Source organism: Pseudophryne corroboree, chromosome 1, assembly GCF_028390025.1.
Source record: "Pseudophryne corroboree isolate aPseCor3 chromosome 1, aPseCor3.hap2, whole genome shotgun sequence".
NCBI lineage: Eukaryota > Metazoa > Chordata > Amphibia > Anura > Myobatrachidae > Pseudophryne > Pseudophryne corroboree.
Genome location: NC_086444.1, coordinates 713,160,905 through 713,182,541, shown reverse-complemented (window position 1 = coordinate 713,182,541; position 21,637 = coordinate 713,160,905). Strand labels below are relative to the sequence as shown.

Here is a 21,637-nt window from a genome sequence, read left to right as displayed (position 1 = left end):
CATAATACAATGAATAATATCAACAAGACCTGTCTACTGATACAGAGGCTAGATGTTCATGCGCTTTACCATTACGGGTTTACCATTACGGGAGTGCACTCACAAAAGAAGATCCACTATATATTTTCAGGTCGTTTAGATCACCCAGCGCGTTTCGTCCTTTAAGTTGGACTTCTTCAGGGGTATATAGCGATGTTAAGATGTATTGAGGGTAGATCTGTTTCTACATAATAATATTCATAATAATCGTGGATTCTGATAGGAAACTCTCTATGGTCCGTTTCGATGTCTTATCTCTAAACGTAAATTATAGATGCATTATTCCATAGCCAGACTTCTTCAAAGGGTCTTTGAAGAAGTCTCATCAGACGAAACGCGTTGGTGACCTGTCCCTACCTCATTCTAAGATGAGGAAAATTTGGTTTTATTTGTTCTTACTGTAGTTGATACGTTCATTTAGTGCTTTTAGTTCAGCTGTGTATTTGTTGTTGTCCCATTTTTTGTGCGTCTCTTTTATGTTCAATTTTATGGTAATAAACAGTATTTTTAATGTTATTATAATTGGCAATTTTTACTTTACTGACACCGTGGTCGCTACATATCCCTCATCCCCTCCTTTCTCCTACATTTTTTCAGGGAATTATCACCCCTGTATATATTGAGGGACCCAGCTGACACCCCTCTAGCAGCACAGGGGAGTGTCACATAGGATTGCCATTTTATATACAACATATCTGTTTCATATCACATGTGGCGCAGTATATATATATATATATATATATATATATATATATATATATATATATATACATACATACACACACACACACACACATACATACAAACACAGGCATATACATATATATTCCTCTTACAACCTAGGGGATACTGGGGTCCACATTAGTACCATGGGGTATAGACGGGTCAAATAGAAGCCTTGGGCACTTTAAGAAATAGTGTGCACTGGCTCCTCCCTCTATGCCCCTCCTACCAGACTCAGTTTAGAAATTGTGCCCAGAGGAGCAGGTCACGCTTAGGGAAGCAAACCAAGACCTCAGGCCAGTATTTAAAAAAAACAACGGGAAGCCGCGCGACAATATGGGGGCGGGTGTGTGTGTACCTCACATTACAATGTCTAAGAAGTGTATTTCATGCACGGCAGAGTGTTTTTCTTCCCCAGGGGGATCACTACAATGTACTCAGGATAGTACTCATTCTCAGGCTAGTGGATCCGAACCAGCATGGTTGGATTCTCTAAAAGGGATGATCTCGAATATTTCTACTAAATGATTCCATACTCAGAAAGAGACGCAATACTTAAAGGCAGTCTATGGATGACCTAATAAATAGAGATTCAGTTCCCATACTAGCGTCTCAGACCCCTGCTATTTGCCCACAAAAGCGTACTCTGCCCCAGCTCATGCAGGCTGATACTGATGACGATACATCAGACACAGGAGGGTGAAGTGGATGCGAGTGGGGGGATGCTGTCCTGTCACAAGGAATACAGGCCCTGATAGACGCTATTCGAAATGTCCTGCACATTCCTGACAAAGGTGGAGGTAGAGGAGGAATCTTATTTTAACGTAAAAAAGAAATCCTCAGCTACTTTTCCAGCGTTCTGGAGCTAAGGGCCATATACAACGCCCTTCTACAGGCATCGCATCTTCTTCAAGATCACGTCATTCAAGATCACGTCATTCAAGACACGACCTCCACCCAGGAGAGTGGGGCCTTCACCCGCAGGCGTTATAGTCCTCGACACTTCGGTGGGGAATTCCACAAAGCGACATGATGACCTCTCGTCTCAACAAGAAGCTCAAGCAGTATTGCTCCAGGTCGAGGGACCCACAAGCAGTGGCGGTCGACGCTCTTGTGACTCCATGGGTCTACCAGATGGTTTGTGTGTTTCCACCTCTTCCGTTGATCCAAAGAATTCTCAAAAGAATAAAAAGGGAAAAGGTTCAAGCAATTCTCATTGCTCCGGACTGGCCAAGAAGGGCCTGGTACTCTGCCTCTTCGAGGTGATCTTCTACAACAGGGGGCCGTTCGTCTATCAAGACTTAACACAGCTACATTTGACGGCATGGAGGTTGAACGTCAAATTCTAGGCCGGAAGGGGATACCAGACAGGGTTATTCCAACCCTGATCCAAGCCCGGAAAGGGGTAATGTCTGAACATTACTACCGTATTTGGAAAAAATGTCTCGTGGTGTGAAAACAGGAAATTTCCTATAGTGAAGTTTCAATTGGGACATTTTCTCCTTTTTCTACAGTCAGGTGTAGATGTGGGCCTATGTTTTGGCTCCTTAAAGGTCCAGATTTCAGCCTTGTCCATTTTCTTCCAGAAACAATTGGCTTCTCTCCCTGAGGTTCAGACAGACATTCTTGAAGGGTGTTCTGCACATCCAACCGCCCTTTGTTTCTCCCACGGCACCTCAATGTCACAGAAAATCTGACTCAGTGTTTGTTCTCTATGATCCCAAGAAAATTGGGTGTCCTGCTTCGAAGCAGTCTATTTGCTTGCTGGATCTGGCTTATTATCCAGCAGGCTTATTCTACGGCAGGATTGCCGGTTCCTAAAGTACAGGCCCACTATACTAGGTCGGTGGGTTCTTCCTGGGCGGCTGCCTGGGGTGTCTCGGCTTTACAGCTCTGCCGCTCATCTACTTGGTCAGGTTCAAACACGTTTGCTAAGTTCTACAAGTTTGATACTTTGGCCTCTGAGGACCTTCAGTTTGATCAATCAGTTCTGCAGGAACCTCAGCACTCTCCCACCCAGTTTGGGAGCTTTGGTACATCCCCATGGTACTAATGTGGACCCCAGTATCCTCTAGGACGTAAGAGAAAATAGGATTTTAATTACCTACCGATAAATCCTTTTCTCGTAGTCCGTAGAGGATACTGGGCGCCCGCCCAGTGCTTTGTGTTTTCTGCTCTGTTACTTTGCTATGTATTGTGGTTGGTTCAGCTGTTCCTGTTCAAGTTTGGTTAGCATGGCTTTCCTCTTGTTTCTGTGTGCTGGTGTGAATCTCACCACTGTTCTGTTAAATCCTTCCTCAGGATATGTCCGTCTCCTCAGGCACAGTGTCTAGACTGAGTCTGGTAGCAGGGGCATAGCGGGAGGAGCCAGTGCACACTATTGATTTCTTAAAGTGCCCAAGGCTCCTAGTGGACCAATCTATACCCCATAGTACTAATGTGGACCCCAGCATCCTCTACGGACTAAGAGAAAAGGATTTACTGGTGGGTAATTAAAGTCCTATTATATACACACACACACACACACACATATATATATATATACACACACACACACACACACACACACACACATATATATATATAGTGTGTGTGTGTGTGTGGTGTACAAACAGCCTGAATGCCCAGTATACTGACATCAGAAAGGGAAAACTATTGCACTAAAATGTAAATCAGTTTGCAATATACAGGTTTTTACAGACTTTTCCATTGCAAATATACATGCTTGATTTGTATATCAGTTAACAAAATGGTACACAGCCTATCCAATAGTTTTAAATATTTAGTGCTTCTCACCTCCACTTAATCTACCCAGACCCATTCCAAATCTGCTAATATGGTTGCTTCCAACAGACGGACCATCAAAATCTAGAAGAAGAAAAAGAAAGAAAATTAATTAAGCTCTCTGTTACTAGAACCCATCTTTTTCCCTTAAAAAACTTCAGAAATAAATATATTTTTAAACACATTATATATTTCACTAAAACATGCACAGTATTTGGAAATAATAAACTAGTCAATGGATCAGTGAACTTTTCATCAAGTGTCCGGTTACATAATTTGGAACTAACAGAATATTACTTGTTGAAGATGATCTCTTCTGAGTGGTAGAGGCCAAGGGCCTTGGACGGACATGTCCAGAAGATCAGTGTACCACGCCCTCAGAGGCCAATCCGGGGCAATTAGAATTGCCTGGACACTTTGATTCCTGATTCGCTTTAGCACTCTTGGAAGCAATGGAATCAGAGGAAAGAGGTAGACCAGCCGGTACGGCCGCTGCCAAGGCGATGCCAGTGCGTCCACTGCGCTCGCCTGATGGTCCATGGTCCACGAGCAATACCAGGGAAGCCATCATGTCTATTTGTGAGCAACCCCACTGGTTGATGATCTGCTGGAACACCAGATGGTGAAGCCCCACTTCCCCGGGTGGAGATCATGACGACTCAGGAAGTCTGCCTCCAAGTTGTCCATACCCGGAATGAAGATTGGCGACATGGCTCTTGCATTTCTTTCCGCCCAGAGGAGTATCTTTGAAAACTCTTGCATGCAGGCTCTGCTTTTTGTCCCTCCTTGTCGATTGAAATATGCCACCGTCGTGGCCTTGTCCGACTGGACCTGGATACGTAATCCTTGAGCAGAGGCGAGGCTTGAAGTAGAGCATTGTAGATCGCCCGTAGTTCCAGAATGTTGATTGGAAGGAGGCTTTCGTGGGCTGACCACCTGCCTGTAACTGCACCCCTTGGGCGACACCTCCCCATCCTCTCAGACTCGCTTCCGTCATGAGGAGGGTTCAATCCTGAATCCCGAGACTCCTGCCCTCCAGGAGATTGGAGGACTGCAGCCAAAACAAGAGGGAAATCCTGGCCCTGAGGTAACGGCTGAATCATCTGTTGCATCTGGAGATACGATCGGGACCATTTGTTCAGGAGATCCAACTGAAACGTTCTGGCATGGAACCTCCCATACAGGATTGCCTTCGGGTGAAAACGGGGCTGTTTCCGGGGATTTTGTTTTGCATGCTTGAGGCAAGTCAAACAAAATCCCTGATAAACCGACGCGAGCTGTGGCTTTACGGGGATAATTGGATACCCCTATTTGGACTGTGATGGGTAGCTGGAGCCACTTGTTCGAGGGCTATTTCTAGAGTCTGGTTCAGGTGGGACACAGCAGTCAAAGGTAAATGTACAAATTGTCGAGAACAGTTGTTGCAGAGAGGTGGATAGTTGTTGAACATTAATAGTGTTAATATTTATGTGGGTTTGAGGAGGTTTGGTAGACCAACTTAGTTCTGAAAATAAAAATAAAATAAGGGTGCCTCCAAATGCAATATATCAGAAATCACTGCTGTAAAATGGCACACATAGCAAGTAAAAAATTGGCCCCATACCAAATAAAAACTGTTCATCTGAACCACACAAAGGACAAGCCTGACCAAGTCCACAATTTCACAATATTCAAGGAGATTCAAAAAAGAAAGAAAAAAAGTAAATAAGCACTTATCTGATAAATCCTTTTTCAACCTCCACAGTGGGAGCTAATGGCACCCTTAATTAAGTCTTACTGACGCCATTAGCATGCTGGGACAAAACAAGTTGGCAACAGTGATTTTTTTTTATTGTGTTATTCCTGTGGTTAAATCCAGAAGGACTTATTTAACAGTTAAGCATTTGTTTACATTCCCACTGTAGGCATTTTCAGTGGTGGACAGGGGTCAGCATGAGAACTCTGACCAGTCTGCGGATATACAGCAGGCTGTGATGCACTGTGTATTCTTTCATAACCACATTAACTTTTTCAGCAATATTAAAGATGAAGAACAAAATAACTGAATGATAATTTACATAATAAAATCAACTGCTGATAAGAGAAAGACAGATGAAGGGGAAGAGCTAAATTTTGACTAACCATTGGACAGTAGATCAAGCCCCTACCATCCAGTATAACTGAATTAAAAGCAAATGTCTCTTAATTTACAGGGTCTGGATAACCAAAATTCTCAATAACTATTACAACCCAGAATTTTAAAAATACGTACTTACAGCACACTTTAAATATGTTGCATTCAGAAATGAGGGCAATGTTGTAACACCCTACTGTTATATTGCTACACAACTAATCACGCATCAACTAGTTTAGTTCAACATGCAGAATTAAAAAGAGCATGTATACTATGCTATTCTGATGGTCAATTATGTAACTTTAGACCTAATTGACTGCAAACAGTGTCATGTACAGTTGTGGATCTACATTTGTTCAGGATGTACAAGCTATTAGGTAATACATATAGTAGATATGGTCATATAATGGCCAGAGTGGTAGGACTTTGAGATGTGGCCAAATATGTAGGCTCTATCCTTTGTCAGTTGTAAAGGGGTAGTGTTGGTCCGGATAACAGAACATCTATAAAAGAAAAACAAATCCTATGTCAAGGACAGTTGCAAAAAAAAACGGTTCTCATAACTACTTACTCATCTTGTGCATTCCAAAACCTGCAGTGTCCATTCCCATTCCTAGAAAAGGAGAGAATGATGTATTGCATAGTGTCAGAAACCAGAGGGAAAAAATAAATATATATAGCCTTGTCCACTGGTTCCCAAACTAAAGGCTGTGACACCCAGGGGTGCATCGGGGCACCGACCAGGACCAACTCAAACTATTTATAGTCAATGCAATAGGCAAACCATTGCTTGTGGCTTCCCATCATGAAAAATGTGGACAAAACAAAGCAAATCCTGTCCGGGAAGACATGCAAACACAATTTATTTAATATTTTTTTTCTGATCTTCTCCGAAACAAACCATTGGCTTAAGTGTGCCATGAAAAAAAAAAATTATACTATAGGGTGCCATGAATCAAAAAAGTTTGGAAACCACCGGCCTAGTCCAAATTGTACTCAAAGGGGGACATTTACCCCGATTCCATACCAACAATTCCAAACACGAATTATTAATACCAGTTATCTTATTCTTTGACATTCACTTTAGTGACTTATTAGAGTTTATTTTTGTTCACTACCTGATTAGAATTTGGACATACTTATAAGTATAAGTATTTTTCGGATTTTCCTAAGTGCTCCATCTGCAAAGTCGGTGGCAGAATGGACAGGAGGGCACTCTGCTACATGTTTTTTGTTATTTTTTTTTTTTAAAGAAATATCCAGGGTTCTCTCTGGCAAGCAGTTCAGCAGCTGATCTTTAAAATCACCCCCATATAGATGCCACCTTCTCAAATGTATTTTGTTCTCTTCCAGTCACACCAGATATCCCCAAATCTACTCAAATAATGTAACATATTTTGAATGCCACTAAACGCCAAATTACAGTTTACTAGGCAGAAACATGGAATATATTACAATTATAGCTTCTACCCCGGTAAAATGTTCTCAGCTTGGTTTGTACTCTATGAGTGATTGCCCCCGGAGCTCAAGCCACCTGTGACCCTGCAGATTTTTTACTTACTGTTACATTACATTTACAAAACTTATTGACCTTTGTATCCTGATAAATGATTATTTGTTTTATTCTTGTTTTTTCTCTAACCAGTATTTTATGTGTTTTGTAAACCTATGCCCTGCATTTCTCCCTTTCTCCCTATTTTATTTTCTGTAAGACGCCACCATCCTACTGTTATGCTTTATGAAAAATTTCAATAGTCTTAAAACTAACTTACCTCCAGGTCCCCCCATGCTTGAACCTCTGATATTGTTCATATCTATGGGCTGACCACCAGGTCCAAGGCCCATTCCAATGCCACCAAGGCCACCTGTAATAATGAAATGTATAAATGTGCATACAGATTTATGTATTGAGGGTAATGGTCTTCAGATAAATAAAAAGGCAGATAACTAGAAACACAGTGCACCACTGTCAGGCAGTGCCAGTCATTAAGTTCCACTTGGACTGTCACCCTTGTAACAACAATTTGCCGAACACAGCTTCCAAGACGGAACTTATTCGGAATAAGAGCCTTCTATTTTGTCTGCTCAAAGTCAACTTTCGCACTGCATTTCTTTCATGTGCCATAACATGATGTCACACTGCTACTCAGCACCTATATTTGCTGCCTGTCCAGTGCATCTAGAAAGTATTCACAGTGCTTGACTTTTTCCACATTTTATGTTACTGCCTTATTCCAAACTGGAATAAATTATTTTTTCCCCTCAAAATTCTATACACAATACCCCATAACAATGTGAAAAAAGTTTGAGATTATTGCTAATTTATTAAAAATAAAAAAACTAAGAAATCACATGTACATAAGTGATATATAAGTGATGTACATACCAGCCTTTGCTCAATACTTTGTTGAAGCACCTTCGGCAGCAATTACAGCCTCAAGTCTTTTTGAATATGATGCCACAAGCTTGGCACACCTATCTTTGGGCAGATTCGCTCATTGCTCTTTGCAGCACCTCTCAAGCTCCATCAGGTTGGATGGGAAGCGTCGGTGCACAGCCATCTTCAGATATCTCTAGAGATGTTCAATCGGATTCAAGTCTGAGCTCTGGCTAGGACACTCAAGGACATTCACAGAGTTGTCCTGAAGCCACTCCTTTGATATCTTGGCTGTGCGCTTCAGGTCGTTGTCCTGCTGAAAGATGAACAGTCGCCCCAGTCTGAGGTCAAGAGCGCTCTGGAGCAGGTTTTCATCCAGGATGTCTTATTACACAGTTTTTTCCTACACAGAATTACCCCCCCCCCCTTTTAGCACCTGAGTGACATTACAATCTGATTGAGCAGCTTTCCATTTTGTGTATTGTATTTAGAGAGGCATAGATGGGTCAGCATTAGGAGGGATTGCGGACTCCAACGTGCCATAGGGGAAGCCAGGGGTATCCCCAGGCAAGCTGGCTCTCAGATGCTGTAGGAGCCATTACCATGTGGCCTTACACTGGGAATTTAACCCAGACATATTTGTAATTATTTATGGGGTGGGTGTGGCCCCTGTGTCGGTATGGCTGGGCTGCTTCAGGTCGGCACACCCTAACACTTTATTAACACTTATGATTTTCCCTATCACTTTGTATATATTATTTTAATTACACCACTTACATAGCACTTCTGTGCTTCTTATTAACCCCTATTAATTCTCACCTGTGTGCTGACCTGGGGTGGCCGACCTGTGCCGACATCGTGGGGTCCTGCACCCCGGACCCATACCTAGTATTAGGGACCCCCAGTGACGGAGAAGCCTTGTCGATCGGCCTGGGGGCTTAACCCTATATCTGCAGATATACGCAACTAAGATCTCCGTATTATCTGACTATTATGTAGTAATATTTTTCACTCTGTGTGCATTAGGGAACACAGTTTTTTCCTACACAGAATTACCCCTCCCTTTTAGCACCTGAGTGACATTACAATCTGATTGAGCAGCTTTCCATTTTGTGTATTGTCTCATTACATTGCCGCATTCATCTTTCCCTCTATCGTGACTAGTCTCCCAGTTCCTGGCGCTGAAAAACATCCCCACAGCATGATGCTGCCACCACCATGCTTCACTGTAGGGATGGTATTGGCCTGGTGAGGAGCAGTTTCTGGTTGGTTTCCTCCAAACATGACGACTGGCATTCACGCCAAAGAGTTCAATCTTTGTCTCAACAGACCAAAGAATTTTGTTTCTCATGGTCTGAGAGTCCTTCAGGTGCATTTTGGCAAACTCCAGGCGGGCTGCCATGTGCTTTTTACTAAGGAGTGGCTTCCGTCTGGCCACTTTACCATACAGGCCTGATTGGAGGGTTGCTGCAGAGATGGTTGTCTTTCCGGAAGGTTCTCCTCTCTCCACAGAGGACAGCTGTAGCTCTGACAGAGTGACCACCGGGTTCTAGGTCACCTCCCTGACTAGGGCCCTACTCCCCGATCACTCAGTTTAAAACGGCCGGACAGTAAATCCTTTGCTTCCATATCTCATCAATCAAGATCAGGTTGGTTCTGTTCAGACTAGACAGTACTCTGATAATACCAGGAGAATAATTGAAGTTTTGGATGCCTTCTCTGCATCAACGGAATCTCTTTTGCTGCTTTCATTGGATGCAGAGAAGGCATTTGATAGATTACATTGGGGATATTTGCAGGCTGTTCTGCTTAAATTTGGTATAGCTGAAAGCTCACTCCTCTATCGCAGCTCTTTACTCTACTCCGTCAGCTAGAGTCTCTATAAAAGGTATGCTCTCTTCGATTTTTAAGATTACTAATGGTACCGGCCAGGGTTGCCCCTTATCCCTACTAGTGTTTGTGTTGGCCATAGAACACCTGGCAGGATCTATTAGGTCCAATACCAGTGTGCGGGGCCCGACTTTATTTAGCCATATTCATAAGGTATGTCTCTTTGCGGATGACGTCCTCCTCACTATTTCTGAGCCGGACTCACCCCTTCAGGGTTTGCAGGAAATTTTACACAATTATTCCTGTGTATCATTTTATAGATTGAAGAGCTAGAAAATGGAGGCACTCCCAATCAATTTCTCTGCTCAGCTACTTTACAATCTAAAAGCTATATATGAATATGCCTGGCAAACGAGTGGCCTGAAGTATTTGGTTATCCAAATACCCACAAAAGTCTCTAATCTTGTTTCATGTAATTATCCACCCTTGCTCCGTAGATTCTCTCTACTGACTCATGATTGGATGTTACAGGGTGTCTCATGGCTGGGTCGTATAGTGGCCATGAAGATGGTTCTTCTCCCCAAACTAATTTATTCAGAACTATCCCTGTCCTTTTGCCCAATCTTTTAATAGATAAATTTAACTCAGTCCTGATCAAATATATTTAGAAAGGTAAGAAACCTAAGTTGGCTCGGCTAATAATGTCCCTGCCGCGATCCATGGGTGGGTTGGCTTTTCCAGACCTGTCCCTTTACCAGTTGGCATGTATGCTTTGCCCCACTAGGGACATGGTTGTGGACGACAACCCCAAACCTTGGGACTTCCTGGAGAACATTTATCAAATATTTTGTGGTTGCCTGTGGCAGGAGGACTTCACATAGCCTCAAGATCCTAAGTGGTTCAGTCCACGCGTAAGGCCTGGATGGTTGTAGAGATCTCTTCCTTTTTTGGAACTCTCACTGCATGGAGTGGTGTGCCTAATCCCTGATCTATCATTTGAACTATGGTCCTCCCGGGCCATAGGGTCCGTGAAAGAGGCTACGGAGGCGGGTGCAATGCCATACACTTATATCCAAGCTTTGTTTTCCCTCTCAAATAGGGATTTTTATAAATACTTGCAGCTAAGACACTGGTTACATAGTGTTCTTCAGCCCCCCCCCCCCCCCTCTACAGAGTGTCAGAAACCTAAATTTGTGTATGCTCTAGTCACAAGACTAAAGGTGCAATATCAAAATGGTACACACTTCTAATTCATCCACACAACACTGCTATGCTTAATGCTCAAATTAAATGGGAATCTGATTTTCAGTGTCCCATGACGGAGGTGAAATGGAAATCTGTATTTCAATCCTGTTTCCAGATCTCAAAAAGTATGTCTCATGTAGAACATCATTACAAGCTCCTACACAGTCAGTATTTGACCCCGGCTTTACTGCATTCTATATGGCCGACTACGCCTAACGATTGTTTGCGACACTGCGGTAAAGTTGGAACACATCTTCATACCTTCTGGTCATGCCCTCTAATCACTGCGCATTGAGATCAGGTGTTCCTTCTTATTTCCAAAATTGTGGGTTTTACGGTTCTACCTCAATCATTGGCATTACTTCATTTGATCCCGGGATACTTACCCCTTATTGCCCACTATGTTTTAGGCCACATTCTAGTTTCCACAAAATTATTAGCACAAAAATGCCGCACATCCTTGATTCCCGCAATATCCGCTGTTGAAACTGCAGTGCAATCCCACTTTGAGTCCGAGACCGCTGGTGAGCCCTTTGTCTCTCCGATGATCGGACACGCGGCTAAATGGGTAGTGTGGACCAGGTATAAGGAGGCTCACCCTATGTGTGGCAGTAACATTTTACCCATAGAATAACCTCCAAATACATTCCTAGGTATTTACAGCTATACCCTCGTGCTTCAATGTGTACCCCCCGATTTGGTATTTATTTGTGGTTAGGCCCGACTCAAATTCTGTGATGTTTTCTTAAATTTGGACATAATGCTCTATTCTGTGTCTAGGCAGTGGTATTGCCATTAGCCTTTGATGCTTATTACCAGTGACTGATTCTAGGTCTACTGATATGAGAAATACATGTATGACACCTTAAGATGCTGTATTTTTTTTTTTTTTCACATTTCCCCTTCCCTCCCCCTTTTCTTATTTTTGTACCCTTTCCTCTTTTATATTTGTACTCTCTTGGGGGTCGATTCTATTCGGCAACTAATGAATAGCGCCGGGAATTAGCTCCCGACGCTATTCAATTCAGCAACTAATTACCTGCAATTGTCGGGAATTCTTCTCTCATCCCCGGGGGATGAGAGAAGAAAGCCGACAAAAGTGCTGCCTCGCGGCCGGCGCGAGGCTGATTCTGTCGGGAATCAGCCTCGCGCCGGGGAGTTAAGTCGGAGAATGTCCGTTCTCCCGACAATTCAACCTGTTTTTGTCGGCGAGAACGGGCCATCGCCGACGTAACTAGTTGCTGAATTGAATAGCGTCGGGAGCTAATTCCCGGCGCTATTCATTAGTTGCCGAATAGAATCGACCCCATGAAAACTAATAAAAATGTAATCTTTAAAACAAAAAAAAACAAAGACAAAAAACAAACGGCTGGACAGCTCTAGGAAGAGACCTGGTGGTTCCGAACTTCTTCCATTCACGGATGATGGAGGCCACTGTGCTCGTTGAGACCTTTAAAGCTGCAGATATTTTTCTGTACCCTTCTCCAGATTTGTGCCTCGAGACAATTCCTTTGACTTTATGCTTGGTTTGTGCTCAGACATGCACTGTCAAGTGTGAGATCTTACATAGACAGGTGCGTGCCTTTCCAAATCATGCAATCAACTGAATTTACCACAGGTGGACTCCAATTAAGCTGTAGGAACATCTCTAGGATGATCAGTGGAAAAAGGATGCCCCAGAGTTCAATTTTGAGCTTCATGGCAAAGGGTGTGAATACTTACGTACATGTGATTTCTTAGTTTTTTATTTTTAATAAATATGCAAAAATCTCAAAAACACTTTTTACACGTGGTCATTATGGGGTATCGTGTGCATAATTTTGAGGGGAAAAAGGGAGATTTATGGCAGATTTACCATAGTTAAATCTCTTTCTGCGAGGTACACTGGATTCCACAGGGAATATATCTGGGTGTAGAGTTGAATCTTGATCCGAGGCACCAACAGGCTAAAGCTTTGACTACTCCCAGGATGCACTGCACCGCCTCCTCTATAACCCAGCCTCCGGGCACTGGAGCTCAGTTTCGTTAACCAGTCCAATGCAATAGCAGGTAAGAGAGACGGCAGATGTTAGTCACATAGAACCACATTCTCACGACAGGTAAAGGGACCAGCGGTTAATGTCATACAAACCCAAAGAAGCTAAGTGCGTCAGGGTGGGCGCCCTGTGGAATCCAGTGTACCTTGCAGAAAGAGATTTAACTATGGCAAGTCTACCATAAATCTCCTTTTCTGTGCAGGGTACACTGGGATTCCACAGGGAATACATCTGGGATGTCCTAAAGCAGTTCTTCATGGGAGGGGACACACCGTAGCGTGCACAAGAACCCGGTGTCCAAAGGAAGCATCCTGGAAGGCGGAAGTATCAAAAGGCATAGAACCTAATGAACGTGTTAACGGAGGACCACGTAGCCACCTTGCACAACTGTTCAGCGGACGCGCCACGGCGGGCCGCCCAAGAAGGTTCAACAGCCCGAGTAGAATGGGCTTTGATAGCAGCAGGAGCTGGGAGTCCAGCCTGCACATAGGCTTGTGCAATCACCATTCTAATCCATCTGGCCAAGGTTTGCTTATTCGCAGGCCAGCCATGTTTGTGAAAACCAAAAAGTACAAACAGGGTATCTGACCTCCTCATAGAGGCAGTCCTTTCTACATATATACAGAGAGCCCGTACCACATCCAAAGTCCGTTCTTTGGAAGACAAACCAGAAGAGATAAAAGCCGGAAACCACAATCTCTTGGTTAAGATGGAAAGAAGATACCACTTTAGGCAGATAACTGGGGCGAGTTTGAAGAACTGCCCGGTCACTGTGAAAAATAAAAAGGCTGGACGACAGGACAAAGCGCCCAAGTCCGACAGCCTCCTAGCAGAGGACATAGCCAGCAGAAACACGACCTTAAGTGTAGGGCATTTAAGGTCCAGACTCAAGAGGTTCAAATGGAGGCTATTGTAGGCCATTTAAGACAACCGACAGATGCCAGGCTGAATACATAAAACACCCTGAGTGAAAGTATGAACATCAGGAAGACACAATTTTTTTCTGAAACCACACTGACACTGCAGATATATGAACCTTGAGGGAGGCCAGAAGAAGGCCTACATCTAGGCCTTGTTGCAGAAAAGCCTGGAAGTTCTGAACGAAAAGGTATCATAATTCTGAGCAGCACACCATGAGATGTAAGAATTCCAGACCCTGTAATAAATCCGTACAGAAGCCGGTTTGCGGGCCTTCAACATAGTTTGAATAACCGCCTCTGAGAATCCTTTGACCCACAGGAATGAAGCTTCAAGAGCCACGCTGTCAAAGCCAGTCTAGCCAGGTCAGGATAGACACAAGGGCCCTGAATGAAGAGGTCTTGGCGTTGAGGAAGTAGAAGAGCACGCTATATCGATAGACCTTGCAGGTCTGAGAACCAATGCAGTCTGGGACACACTGGAGCGACTAGAAGTAGTATTCCTCTTTCTTGCTTGAGCCTCAGTAGTACCCTGGGCAGGAGTGACACTGCAGGGAACACATATGGCAGCCGAAAGTTTCATGGAGCTGCCAGTGTGTCCACGAACGCTGCTTGAGGATCACTCGTCCTTAATCCGAAGACCGGAACCTCGTGATTGTGTCGAGACGCCATCAGGTCTACATCTGGTAGGTCCCACTTGTCCACTAGGAGTTGAAAGACTTCTGGATGAAGACTCTACTCTCCGGCATGAACGTCCTGACGACTGAGGAAATCCGCTTCCCAGTTGAGGACTCCGGGAATGAACACTGCCGATATTGCTGGCAGATGGCGTTCCGCCCAATGGAGGATTTTTGATACTTCCAGCATTGCCATGCGGCTTCGAGTGCCGCCTTGATTATTTATGTACGCCACCGTGGTGCCGTTGTCCGATTGTACTTGAACAGGCCTGTTCTGTACCAGAGGCAGGGCAAGCGTCAACGCATTGAACACTGCCTGCAATTCCAGAATGTTTATCAGGAGGAGAGATTCCTTCCCTGGTCCACCGACCCTGGAGAGAGAGTGTTGCTCCAATACCGCGCCGCAACCACGCAGACTGGAGTCCGTTGTCAGGAGGACCCAGTTGGGGATTCAGAAGGGACGGCCCCTGCTCAACTGTTGGTCTTGTAGCCACCAGCTCAGTGACAGACGAACCTCTGGAGTCAAGGAGATCATTTGAGAACTGATCCGATGAGGCAGGCCCGTCCCACTTGGAAAGGATTAACCTCTGCAGAGGGCGGGAATAAAATTTAGCGTACTCTACCACGTCGAAAGCCGACACCATGAGGCCTAGTACTTGCATCGCCGAATGTATCGACACTCTTGGACGAGAAAGAAAGTATCTGATCCTGGCCTGAAGTTTCAGGACTTTCTCTGCAGACCGAAACAATCTCTGGCTGTGTGTGTGTGTGTGTGTGTGTGTGTGTGTGTGTGTGTGTGTGTGTGTGTGTGTGTGTGTGTCCAGCAGCACCATGCTCCGAGCAGGGACCAGCGAGGACTTTCGCCAGTTGATGAGCCATCCGTGCGCTTGTAGGAATTGGACAGTCAGTTCCAGATGACTGAGGAGAACATCTTGGGAGTTCGCCAGGATCAGCAAGTCGTCCAGATATGGCAGGATCCTGATTCCCTGACGGTGAAGGGCTGTCATCACGGCCATGACCTTGGTGAAGATCCGAGGGGCCGTGGCCAGTCCAAATGGCAGAGCCTGGAATTAATAATGTAGGGTTGCCAATAGCAAACCGCAAATATTGCTGAAACGATATGGCAATAGGTATATGCTGGTAAGCATCTTGTATGTCCTGGGATACCATATAGTCCTTGGGTTCCATAGCCAGTACAATAGAGTGCAGAGTTTCCATACGGAATTTGGACACACTCACAAATTTGTTCAATGATTTGAGGTTGAGTATAGGCCGGAAGGACCCATTTTGCTTCGGAACTAGAAACAGTGTCGAATAATATTCCCTGCCTCTCTGGGAATGAGTTACCGGCACTACCACTCCTGTGTCCAGGAGGGATTGTACAACCAAGTGTAGAGCTTGCGCTTTCAACTGATTCAAAGGGATAACCATTGAGCAGAACTGGCAAGGAAGACGTCTCATGAAATAGAATGCATACCTGTGAGAGACAACTTCCCGCACTCAGGCGTCCGAAGTGGTCTGTAACCAGGCCTGGGAGAAATGCAGAAGTTGGCCTCCCACCCTGGTGTCCCCAAGGGGGAGGCCCGCCCTGTCATGCAGCAGGCTTGTCTTGTTTGGAAGCAGGCTGACGGGCGGCCCAGTATTGTTTAGGTTTGGGCTTAGTGGATTTGCAAGTATGAGCATAGGGTTAAATCCTCTGGTTAACCCTATGCAGTGCCGACGTAACTAGCCTCTACACCTGCATCCCGCATGATGCAGGTGTAGAGGCAGTTCGTCGGTTGATTACAGATAATCCCCTTTACTTGGGTCCATCGGTAGACTTGTTTCTGAAACTACTCACTTTGGTCCTAACACGTAATTATTTTACCTTTGATGGTCGCATATACTTACAGGTACTTGGTTGTGTGATGGGGTCCCCTGTGGCTCCATCGTACGCCAATGCCTTTATGTATTCAATTGAAAACACACTGTTTGGTCCTCTACTGGTTTCTTCTATGTACCTCTACAAGAGGTACATAGATGTCCCTGCCACAAGATGAGGAGATCCACAAGAACAATTGATGAATTTGTTGGAGGCACATAATCAAACTGGGAGTCCGGTCAAATTCACATACCAGATGTCCCCCTTGGAGATCCATTTTTTGGATGTGGTAATTAAGTTTCAAGATGGCCGATTACAAACGGCTTTGTATACTAAACCTACAGACCGTAATTCAGTTTTACACTATACTAGTTCTCATCCTTTATCATTACGTAAGGGATTACCACAGTCACAATTTTTGAGAGCCAGACGCATTATTTCTGATCCAGAACAGGTTGAACCTACCTTAGACCAGATGGTGAACAAATTTGAACAGGGTGGATATCCACGATCTGACTTATTGACAAGTAAAAACAAAGTCATGGGTCTATCCAGGGAAAGATTGTTGAATTCGCCTATTGAGGCTGATAAAAAACAATTGACCCGCAGAATACAGTGGGTCAATAATTATACAGCAGCTACCACTACTATCACTAAACAGGTCAAGAAACTCTGGCCAATAGTAAATACGGATAGTGCATTACCGGCATTGTTGGGCTCCCGGGTGTTACCTAGTTACACCAGGGGCCCCAATATAGCTGATAAGGTAGTCAAATTAGATGTATTTCCGCTTACTAAACAACAACAAACTCCCTTTCTACGTCCAAAGGTTGGATGTTTTCGCTGTTTAGGTTGCTCCACATGCAATACCCTATTAACTGGTTCCACATTTTGCCATCCACACACAGGTAAAACCTTTAAAATACGACATCGAGTGACCTGTACGACCACTCATGTCGTCTATATGTTGAAATGCCCCTGCGGTCTAGCTTACGTGGGTAAGACGCAGCGGCAATTTCGAGAACGGATGGCCCTTCATAGAAGTGCCATCAAGCAGGCACAAGAGAAGGGGACCAGTGAACAACCTTTGGCCCGCCATTGTTTAACCGCTAAACACAATATAGCGTGCTTACGAGCTATTATTATTGACCATGTGCCCCAGCCCCATAGAGGAGGAGATCGCAACAGGATCCTATTACAGAGAGAAAGTAGATGGATCCATGTACTTAACACTGTATCCCCGGGGGGTCTGAATGAAACTCTGGGATTAGTGTTTTCTTTAATCAATACATAGGGAAGATTATCATTGCTTTATTAATTCATATCATGTTAAAGTATATTGTTATGTTTATAGTTCATGCCCATTGCTTTGCACTCTGTATTGACAGGCATCTCTTTAATGTTAATGTTATTTGTCATAATAGGGCATTTCTGGCTCAATAAAGGGCTTACATAGTTTGTTATACGGAGCAGTTTTGATCAAGCCCCGCAACCAGCAATTGTCACTCGATGTTTTTAATTTAATTTAACATTAGGTTCACTGAGGTAGTTAAGGATGTATTTGTTATGAATTTTTAACATGCACTGTCTTGTTTTTGTTTTTATGTATAGGCGTTGCTTAGCAACATCCTTTGACATCCTCTCATTGGCTCTCCCTGTCCGGCGTGGGCTATTGACGTCATCGTTCTGCGACCCGCGATCCCAGCGGCTGGATGCGGCGGGAATGGCAGCGCCGGACAGGTGAGCGATGTTAGACATTATGAGCACTTGTTAGAGTAGGTATATAAGTTGTGGTATTTTGCACTCGTGTATGTATTGCTTGTCCCTGAAGACGGGGCATCGCCCCGAAACGGCGTAGGACCGGAATAAAGGCTGTATGTTTATTCACAAGTCTGTTGAGTGCCGCTGTTTCCAAAGCTATATACAGGATCCAGTTTATTTCCTCAGATGGCACCGCAGCAAGTATTCTCTCCCATTTAAGGAGTGCCGAGCCTGACCGCTGCTTATATATATATATATATATATATATATATATATATATATATATATATATATATATATATATATATATATATATATGAACGTTATGGTAAGAACTTACCGTTGATAACGTGATTTCTCTTATGTCCACAGGTATCCACAGGATAACATTGGGATATTGTCGAGCGACAGCGAAAATGGCACCAACACGGTCACGAGCTTTCTGGCCTCCCAGGATGCATTGGGGCCTCCACTATATAGTCCCGCCCACTGACTCAGTCAGATCAGTTCTTTCCACAGCGATTATAGGCAGGAACATTAGGTAGAGACCTGTACAGGCGATAAGAACACACATGCACACCCTTCCATACAAGAAGGAAAAGGTTTTTAGTGTTTGTCTAGATCCTCAAATCAGATGCGTCCGGGTGGGATCCCTGTGGATACCTGTGGACATAAGAGAAATCACGTTATCAACGGTAAGTTCTTACCATAACGTTAATTTCTCTGGCTGGGTCCACAGGATTATCCACAGGATAACATTGGGATTCCCAAAGCCATTTTAGTGGTGGGGACGCTCCTGATTGTACAGGAGGACCTTTCGCCCGAAGTCTGTGTCATGAGAGGCAAAAGTATCCAAGGCATAATGTCTGATGAATGTGTTTATGGAAGACCATGTGGCTGCCTTACATATCTGTTCTGCTGATGCACCCTGTTGTGCTGCCCAAGAAGGACCTACCTTACGTGTAGAGTGTGCAGAGACATTAGCCGGAATAGGGAGATCTGCATGAGAATAAGCTTCAGATATTACCATTCGGAGCCATCTCGCCAGCGTCTGTTTACTAGCAGGCCAACCTCTCCTATGGAATCCGTAGAGGATGAAGAGGGAATCTGTTTTCCTGATGGCACTAGTACGATCTATGTAGATTTTTAAAGACCGGACCACGTCCAGTGACGCTTCTCCCGCAGATAGTCCCGATACCTGAAAAGCTGGGACTACAATCTCTTCATTCAGGTGAAACTTTGACACCACCTTTGGAAGATAACTAGATCTCGTTCTGAGAACTGCTCTGTCTGGAAAAAAACTTAGGAAAGGAGACTTACATGATAATGCTCCTAAATCTGACACTCTTCTGGCTGACGCCATTGCCAGTAAAAAAAGAACTTTAACCGTTAACCACTTAAGATCTGCTCTCTCAAGTGGTTCAAACAAAGGACCCTGGAGAAATTTAAGAACTAAATTCAAATCCCAGGGAGCTGCAGGAGGAACAAATGGAGGTTGAATATGTACTACTCCTTGGAAAAAAGTACGTACATCCTGTAGGTCAGCAATCTTCTGCTGAAACCATACAGTCAACGCTGAGACTTGAGGGTGCAAGGAAGCAACCTTCAACCCCTTATCCAATCCTGCCTGCAGAAAATCCAAAATTCTAGCTACTTTAAAGGCTCTTGGATTGTAATTTTTTCCAGAACACCAATGAATATAGGCTTGCCATATTCTATGATATACACGGGCCGAAGAAGGCTTTCTTGCTCTAAGCATGGTTTGGATTACTTGCTTTGAAAATCCTTTAGCCTCTAAGATAGAGGTTTCAACAGCCACGCCGTCAAAGACAGGCGATCCAGATGACTGTGACAACAAGGACCCTGCATTAACAGATCTGGACGTTGAGGGAGCAGTATCGGTGCTTCCACGGACATTCTCCACAGATCTGTGTACCAATGCCTTCTTGGCCAAGCTGGAGCTATTAGAATGATTGCTCCTTTTGCCTGTTTTATCTTTCTCACTACTCTGGGTAACAGAGATATTGGAGGGAACAGATATGCCAGCTGAAACCTCCATTCTACTGACAGTGCGTCTACCAGGACTGCTCCTGGGTCCCTTGTTCTTGATCCGTACCTCGGAACTTTGTTGTTTAGACGAGACGCCATAAGGTCTATCTCCGGTAGACCCCATCTGTTCACCAGTGTCTGAAACACTTCTGGGTGTAGTGCCCATTCGGTTTCCTGAATGGTGTGCCGACTGAGAAAATCCGCTTCCCAATTTAGTACACCCGGGACAAATACTGCTGACAATGCTGGGAGATGGAGTTCTGCCCACTTTAGAATGGGAGTTACTTCCTCCATCAGACTCTTGCTGCGAGTCCCTCCTTGATGATTTAGGTATGCTACTGCCGTCGCATTGTCTGAGCGGATCTGGACTGGTCTTCCTTGTAGATTGTCCTTTGCCTGAACTAGGGCCAAGTAAATGGCTCTTATTTCTAACAGATTTATCGGCAGGCGACTTTCCCTTGCGGTCCATTTTCCCTAGAACCATAGGCTTCCGAGTACCGCCCCCCAACCTTGCAGGCTGGCATCTGTCGTCAGGACTTGCCACTCTTTTATCCAAAAGGGTCTCCCCTTGTTTAAATGGTCTGTCTGTAGCCACCATGCTAGAGACCTTTTTACATTTACTGGAATCTTTATCATCTGCTTCTTTATTGTTTGATGATTTCCGTTCCATTTTGTCAAAATGAGATGCTGCAATGGTCTGGAGTGGAATTGCGCATATTCCACCATGTCGAACGTTGATCCCATCAGACCCAACAGTCGCATTGCTGCATGGACTGACATTGTCTGGGCTTGCAACGCTTCCTGAGCCATGACCTGCACCTTGACTATTTTCTTCTCTGGTAAGAGAACTCTCTGTAGGTCTGAATCCAATATGGCTCCCAAATGAACCATCCGCTGTGATGGATTCAGGGACGACTTCTCCCAATTTATGAGCCACCCGTGTCTCTGTAAACAAACTATCGTCTGTTGGAGATGGCTCAACAGTAAATCTTGCGACTGTGCTAAGATTAATAGGTCGTCTAGGTATGGGAATATCCTTATCCCTTGTTTGCGCAGACAAGCTGCCATAACCACCATGATCTTGGTAAACACCCTGGGTGCTGTAGCTAGCCCGAAGGGCAGAACTTGGAACTGGAAGTGTTCCTTGAGGATGGCAAACCTGAGGTAACACTGATGTGATCGTGCTATAGGCACATGTAGGTAAGCATCCCGCACATCCAGAGAT

The 21,637-nt window shown here is 44.4% G+C and overlaps 1 protein-coding gene across 1 annotated transcript in view; it reads right to left on the bottom strand.

Moving 5' to 3' along the window:
* The window catches only part of HNRNPM (heterogeneous nuclear ribonucleoprotein M), a 304,130-nt gene that overhangs the window by 84,373 nt on the left and 198,120 nt on the right, over nucleotides 1-21,637 (bottom strand). Inside the window, exons 10-12 of the mRNA XM_063915138.1 lie at nucleotides 7,432-7,524; nucleotides 6,231-6,272; nucleotides 3,559-3,630 (exon numbers count right to left, since the gene is read on the bottom strand). Coding sequence (XP_063771208.1) covers nucleotides 3,559-3,630; nucleotides 6,231-6,272; nucleotides 7,432-7,524 — 207 coding nt within the window. The remainder of the gene's footprint in view (nucleotides 1-3,558; nucleotides 3,631-6,230; nucleotides 6,273-7,431; nucleotides 7,525-21,637) is intronic.